The sequence below is a fragment of the Pseudomyrmex gracilis genome, unplaced genomic scaffold, assembly GCF_002006095.1.
Source record: "Pseudomyrmex gracilis isolate BER0280 unplaced genomic scaffold, ASM200609v1 scaffold_400, whole genome shotgun sequence".
Classification (NCBI taxonomy): Eukaryota; Metazoa; Arthropoda; class Insecta; order Hymenoptera; family Formicidae; genus Pseudomyrmex; species Pseudomyrmex gracilis.
Genome location: NW_018020984.1, coordinates 94,621 through 102,688, shown reverse-complemented (window position 1 = coordinate 102,688; position 8,068 = coordinate 94,621). Strand labels below are relative to the sequence as shown.

Genomic DNA, 8,068 nt, shown 5'->3' with positions numbered 1-8,068 from the left:
AGTTTATCAATTTTGATATTCAATTTGATAAACTTCCATCTTTTAGCTATGCTGTCTATAGCTAGTTCAATTGAAACATTAGTAAATATGGATATCACGTCAAATGAACAGATAGTATAATTTTTAAATTAATAAATGAAGAAGAATAAGATTCTTCGAGGCTCGTAAGTCTTTAAACCAATGAATGAATTAAATTCGGGTTGTGTGAGCCGTTTTGCAGGATGTTGTGCAGAGAATGTGCTTAAATATATATATATATCCATACACATCTGTAAACATCTGTACTAGCAAAACATTCAAAAGAAACAGGACACAAATTTAATTGGGAAACAACTCAAATATTAGACACGAAACATAATTATTTTAAGCGACTGACGTCAGTAATAATACTTGTTAAAAGACAGAGTCGGTTTGAATTTAATGAAAGACACAGAACTGCTACCTGACATATACTTACCGATAATAGATAAATTACAATACAACACATAATGTTTTGAATATTGTTTGTAGATTGATAAGGACTTAAATAAAAAAAGTCGAAACGTCTCTTAACATTAAATTGGTTTATTTTATTTCTGCACAACACCCTGCATGAGCTCAATATTGCCCGTTGATTTAATATTATTTTGGAATCACCAACAATATATAGCTGGAGGTCACACCTCACATCCCACATTGATTATTATTTAAATTATATCGTTTTTGTTACTCTGATAAAAACTAGTATCCAAAAATGTTTTTAGTGTTTACTATAAATGTGTAGTATTTAAGTAACCTTTATTATTTAAAAATTGTGCATAACATTTGTATTATGTGCAAAAAAAGTGACAGAAATTGTAATAATTCATTACTTTTTAAGTAACGGTAACAATAACAAGTTACTTTTTAAAATTGATAACAAGTAATGGTAACAAGTTACTTTTATAAGGTAACTTTTCCAACCTTGTTACAATCTGATGATGAATTAAAAACAGATTGTGAGTCTGCCATTTTATTATGCACATTTTATTTCCACATAAGTTTTTTGAATAAAAGTATACACAGTCTTTACATGAATTACTACTTTGATATCTTTAGTAACATCGGTATATGTACATATATTCTTTTATGTCCTGAACTTATTTCTTCAGAGATTAAATCAAAAAAATAAATAGTATATTCTTATACTAATTTTGTTGAAATAAACAAATAAATGTAAAAAAGTAAAAAAGAAGAATTAATGTACTCAATTTAATAAATATCAGTGTTTTATTGTTTAAAGGATAAAACATGGCACAAGCTTCTATTAAGTTAAGTGATATGTGTTTACAGATATTGTGTAAAGTCTGTTATTTATGTCAGAATAATGTCAGCAGAATTTATTCCCAAAACAAAACTTTGTTGTGTTGACACAGATACAAGTAGTTGTGATATCTAAGTTCAAACTGATCAAACTTGTCAATCTGTTCAAATGCTGCTAACAGTTTGTTTATTTTGTGTATGTGTGTGTGCAACTGAGTACATTATCTATCCTTTAAGTGCATTTGCTACTGTTATCAAATCTTCATCTTTTTATTACTAACGTTTTTATAAATTAATCTGTAATAAAGATAAAACTTACTTTGTAATTTTTAATTTGCCGACTTCTATATTTCCAGGCGCTTTTTCCCACTTGTTAGCTATGTATTTTGGTACTTTAACAAGCCATACTCCACGGCCAGCATTACTTAGATCCAACTCTTTTTCAGCATGTGGCACGTTTGCGGACATTATTAATATTCTTTTGTAATATGTTAAGATAAATTTATTTTGTGTTCTTCTGATAGAATATCCAAATAACACAACGCAACTTAGGCAAAGACAGGGTTTGGTTTGATGTTTGGCTGATTTTACATGGAGCGTAAAGGGCCGTCCACAGTGGAAGTAGACAGTATATACTGCGTTCAATTTGAGAAGAGAAACCGGATAAATGAAAACTCGTCCGTTATAGGCTTAGTTTACATCGTCAAAACTTGATACGCGTATTAAGTTTGGTGCGTACCAAAGTCTTTAGTACGGGTGCGTTTACATCAAACGTACTAAAAGAAAAAAATAATACGAATATAATTTATGTCAATTGCCTCCTAGCAGTGATGGTTGGAATTAATGTGCTTGAGGGCGACGTCCCATTGAGCGGAAATCTATAGCGGAACGGAATGTGCGGAACCAGCTCGACCAATCATAGCCATTCCGTTTTCTTTCCTTCGCTTATTCTGTGGTTACGATTGGTCGAGCTGGTTCCGCACATTCCGTTCCGCTATAGATTTCCGCTCAATGGGACATCGCCCTGAGTTTCTTGTTGCAGATCATGTATAATTTGTTTCAATAAAAAACGTGTATAATGTAGAGTGTATAATTTATTTAAAAAAGGATGAATAATAACAGTGTACAAAAATATATAGCTTGAGCCGTTTTAAAAAAGCCTCTTTTCTCCATATCTTCAACTAATAAATTAAAAATATCTATATGTTTGTGTTTTTTTTCGTCCATTAAAACAACAATTTGCTTTTCCAAGCATAATTCCAAAAATGTATTTGTTTCATCTTCTCCTCAATTCATATCTTTTCTGCAAGATATTTTGATTTAAGAGACTAAAAGATTATAAGTTTATAATCTTAACCTATATCTTTTAATCAACTTATAACTTTAAAATACGTTTCATGCGTTTACATCGTTATTTGTATTACTTGATACGCGTATCAGTTTAGTACGATACTCCTGTTTGATACGCCCGTATCAAGTTGATCCGATAGCGTTTACATCGTGCGTACTAAAATATTTAGTACGAATTTGGTACGAATATAGTACTTGATACGCGTATCAATTGCACGATGTAAACTAAGCCATAGGCGATTTTTGGCGATCGTATGGTACACTTTGGTATATGTACTGTAAGCTTGGAAGTGGTTCCCGCCTTGTAGAGATGGTGGCTCCGCCAAGCGGAACGTGGGGAACTTGTGTATGTCCATCAAGCGGCGAAAGGTGGCGTGCGTGTAAAAGAAGGGAACTCGAGGCTTTTGAACGACGGGTTTCGAGACTTCTTCTCAAAGAGTAGTACAAGACGAAGGAGTTGTAAAAAAGTGTGCTAATAAATAAAAGAGATTGAAGAACGTGTGGCTTCGACGACGTTACCCATCTACTGTCCTTACCAATTCCCGGTCGGGCTGTCGTATCCTGATTTAACCTCTGAGGTCTGGTCTATAAAAGACGTAATACTCAGAGTCGAACCTTGTGGACAAGTTTCGGGCTCTACAAGCGTTTATTGAACACACTGCGTTTCGAGGTAGTTTACAGCCTCAGAAGTGGGATAGCAAAACGTCGCCGTGTCTCTCAACCAAACGGTTCAACACCTGTATGTGGTCGCAGTCTGTACCAACAGCATTGAGGTACGTTTACTGCTACACATAGAGTTGAGGTGCAAGCTAGTGTACGCTTGTAACGCACAGTGCCTTTTTCGCGTTTTCGCGTCAGTATCGCCTTCCGTTGATCAGCTAGTCGGTAACGGTTTTAACGCCATTTTGATTTATGGTCGATAGCGGCCATATTGGTGAACCTGTTCGTACCGGTTTTGCTATACAACAAAGGGACTACGTGACGTNTAGAGTCTCAAATAGTAAAGTATATAGTGGTAAACATGGATCGTTTACGGCTGGAAAGTCTCTCGTTGGAGGAGCTCAAAACTGAGCTCGCTAAATACGAACTACCTGCAAGCGAGAGCAGATCTACGTGTATTGACACGCTTATGTCGCACTTCGAACGACATGTCCAAATGAATCTTCTCAGTTTTCAAGATCCTCAGGATTCACGGGCTACTACAGGAAGACTTGCTACAACTAATCAAGTGCAAGCCTCTTCTTCAACATCAGACGATGCGGTCTCGCAGAAATTAGATCGACTAACACAGCATATGATGCAGCTTCAGGAGGTGCTAACTCAATTTGTGACGTTTAGCGTCGACACAGCGTCTAGGAGGCATACGAATCAACACACAGAAAGCGTCATGAGGGAGTCAGTTCCAGTTCCAGGGGTGCTTCGCCGATCGTTAAACGAATCACGAAGTCCAGTACTTGCTTCACTGGCACCTGCACAAGCAGTTAAGCTGTTGTCATCTCAAATTCCGGATTTTAAAGGATCCGAGGACGAAGACGTATCTCTGTGGATAGAAAACGTTGAGCAGGTGGCTCGGATACATGGGGTCTCAGAAGATGTCACTCTGTTAGCAGCAACGGGTAAGTTAATCAAGGCAGCTCGCACTTGGTATAACCTTTCACCCGCATCTACTAAAGAGTCATGGCAAAACTTTAGAACTGCCATTAATAGTCGTTTCCAGTACTCCATTCCTTATCACATCCTTGTTCAAAGAATTGAAGCTAGGAAGTGGGACCATAACAAGGAGTCGTTCTTGGATTATGCTAATGACAAGTTGGCCTTGGTATACCGACTTCGACTGTCGGAAGAGGATTCAATCATGTTTTTAATAAACGGTATCACTAATTTTAGTTTGCGCAATACGGCAACTGCATTGAAGGCCTCCACTGTCGACCAGTTCCTGAAAGAAATGCACCGGGTGACGGTAATGAGTGCGGATATGCTGAAAAGGCCGTATTCTTCAACGAATAAATCAGTCAAAGCAAAGACAACGACGGACGCCAAAGCATNTTCTCCAAAGAAGTCCAATAAAGAAGTTTTCTGCGTGTACTGCAAAAACAAGGGTCACGTACGCGATGAGTGCTTCAAACTTAAGAGGAAGGAGCAGTTGTCTCAATCAACCACCACAGTTGCGGCGGCTCCAGTAACAGAGGTAAATTCAACGACAATGAAAGCCTCTACGGCCGAGGAGGATTTAACTTCATCGGTGGCCTGCGTCAGNAATCTGAACGACCGAAAATTAGTGTTAAGCGATTATGTTTTANCTGTTAAGTCATTCAATAACAATCATTGTAAGTTGTACGCCTTAGTGGACACAGGTAGTCCAATATCGTTCATTAAAGCCNACGTTTGCGAAACAATCATCGGTGATAAAGCGAACTGGGGTAAACCGGTAGCGAGTAGATTTACAACAGTAAGTAATGTACCGATAACTATTGTTGGCTCAGTAAAAACGACAATGGTTTTGGACTCGTTAGACAGTTTGGTAACAAATGTGGAGTTGCAGGTAATAGAAAATAAAGCGTGGCCCACAGATATTATTCTTGGTCGAGATTTCTTTTCTGTGAATCAAATAACTATGATTTATAAACCCTCTGAAGTAGAATCGAATTCAACACTACAGTTACTAACNGAAGTAGCTTCAGCCGATGTAATAGATGTTCAAGATGGGAACCTTGGTTTCTGTCCGTCAGACATCGTTGTTGATTTTGATGACAACGTTAAAGAAAAACTAATCGACATGGTAAAGGAGGTTAGTAAAACCTCAGTAAAAGAGAACGACCAGGAAGAATATCTGGTCAGGGTGTCGTTGAAAGACGATTCCACGTTTGCTTACGCACCTAGGCGTTTCGCCTGGTCCGAGCGTATGCAAATAAGGAGAATCACGGATGATTTGCTTGAACGAGGCATCATAAAACCAAGTAATTCACCTTATTGTGCTCGGGTGGTGCCTGTANGTAAAAAGAATGGCACGTTACGCCTTTGCGTCGATTTGCGACCGCTTAATGATAGAATAGTAAAACAAAAATATCCGTTTCCCTTAATAGAAGATTGTTTGTCTAGACTGGGAAACAAAAAGGTATTTCCATTACTTGATCTAAGGGATGGCTTTCACCAAATCAAGTTACATCCCGAGTTTACAAAATATTTCTCTTTCGCGACCCCAGATGGTCAGTTTGAGTCCACAAGGCTGCCTTTCGGCTTTAGTGAATCGCCAGCCGAGTTTCAAAAAAGGCTAGTTCAAATTTTGCAACCTCTCTTAAGAGAAGATAAGGTCATAATTTATATAGATGACATATTGATTCCTACGAAAACAGTGGAAGAAAATTTAACGGCCCTAAGACAAGTACTGTTGATACTTAAAAGTTATAGCTTCGAACTTAATTATAACAAGTGTCACTTCCTTAAAACAAGTATAGAATACTTAGGATATGTGGTTTCTCCCGAAGGTATCACTTTGAGTGAGCGACACGTTAAAGCAGTTAAAAATTTCCCGATTCCAACTAAGACGGTTGAGGTACAAAGGTTCCTCGGACTGACAAATTATTTTCGGAAATTCATTCCGCGGTACGCGGATAAAGCTAAACCTTTAGTAAAGCTATTGCATAAAAATGCGAAGTTCGAGTTTGACGACAGTTGCGTTCATGCTTTTGAATCACTTAAAAACGAGTTGACCACTTATCCGGTGTTACGTTTGTACAATCCTCAGTTAGACACTGAATTGCATACTGACGCAAGTTCGATTGCGCTGGCAGCTATTCTCCTTCAAAAACAAGATACTGGATCGTGGGCTCCGGTAGCTTATTATAGCCAGANTACCAATCAGGCTGAAAAGAATTATCACAGCTTTGAACTTGAGATGTTGGCGGTAGTAAAGTCAATCGAAAGATTTCACATTTATTTATACGGGCTTACTTTTACGGTGGTCACGGACTGCCATGCGTTGGTGTATGCTGTGAATAAAGCACACCTCAATCCACGCGTAGCAAGATGGACCTTGCGTTTGCAGAACTACGGTTTCAAAATACAACACCGAGAAGGGCGTAAAATGTCACACGTGGATGCGTTGAGTCGCGTTAGCGCCTATGTTAGTCCGATGCCCTTAGAAAAAGAACTCGAGTACCGGCAATTGCAAGATACTTACCTTAATAATGTCGCACATCAACTAGAAGACTCGGATCATGAAAAGTATGAGTTAATAGAAGGACTTGTTTATAGGAAGGGCAATGACCGACCACGTTTTGTAGTACCCGAAGCCATGACAGGTGATATCATTCGGTTCTATCATAACGAGATGGCACATTGCGGATTTGAAAAAACGTTAGCAGGAATTCAGACAAACTATTGGTTTCCGGCGATGCGTAAAAAAGTTCGCGAGCATATAGATAATTGTGTAAACTGCCTAATAGCAAACTCTGCTGTGAATTCGAGAGAGGGAGAATTACAAATTACAACCAGCCCTAGTAAACCCTTNCAAATACTCCATTCCGATCATCTTGGCCCTTTAACCGAATCATCGGAAGGATTTAAACATGTGCTGTTAATTATTGACGCATTAACTAGATTTACCTGGCTTTTCCCAGTAAAGTCCACGACCTCTAAGGAGACAATAAAACATTTTGTTGCTCTGTTTAACGTGTTCGGTAATCCACACGAAGTGGTTACGGATAGGGGAACGGCTTTTACCTCTCACGAATTCACAACATTCCTGCGGGAAAGAAACACTCATCACAGACAAGTAGCCGTAGCGGCACCATGGTCTAACGGTTTAGTAGAAAGGATCAATAGGTTCCTAAAATCCTCGCTCAAAAAGTTAGTCGAAGATCAGTCATCATGGTCGGATCACCTAAATACTGTACAGTACGTAATTAATAATACTTACCACTCTTCTATTAAGACGACTCCGTCCATGTTACTTCTTGGCTACGACCAACGTGCGCATCCGGATCATGAACTAGTTGATTATCTGAATAAGTTGGCCAAAGTTGAAATAAGTTTCTGTGATGAACGCGAAGCTAGTCGTAGGATAGCAGTTGAAGCAACTGATAAAATTAAGAATTATAATAAGGCCTATTACGATAGTAAACATAAAGTCCCGTCGAAGTATAATCCCGGTGACTATGTCTTAATCAGAGACACGTTGAATAAACCTGGAGAAGACCGAAAACTAAAACCCACATACAAGGGTCCTTACCAAATTGCTAAGGTACTTAACAATAATCGGTATGTAGTATGCGACGTACCAGGATTTAATGTATCCTCTAGACCATACAACTCAATATTGTCTCCAGACAGAATCAAACCGTGGATCAAAACCGGTTAAAAAACTAAACATTTTGGTATTACTACAATTAGCTCTTAGTGTAACATTATTTAGTTTGTGATTTAAAAAAAAAAAAAA

The 8,068-nt window shown here is 38.1% G+C and overlaps 1 protein-coding gene across 1 annotated transcript; it reads left to right on the top strand.

Annotated features, from left to right (window-relative positions):
* The first annotated feature begins 3,741 nt into the window (after positions 1-3,741).
* Positions 3,742-4,670, top strand: LOC109860510. Its single transcript, XM_020439631.1, has 2 exons — positions 3,742-4,247; positions 4,519-4,670. Exons 1-2 carry the CDS (start codon positions 3,761-3,763, stop codon positions 4,542-4,544), a joined length of 513 nt encoding a protein of 170 aa, XP_020295220.1. The 5' UTR covers positions 3,742-3,760; the 3' UTR covers positions 4,545-4,670.
* Positions 4,671-8,068: the final 3,398 nt, after the last annotated feature.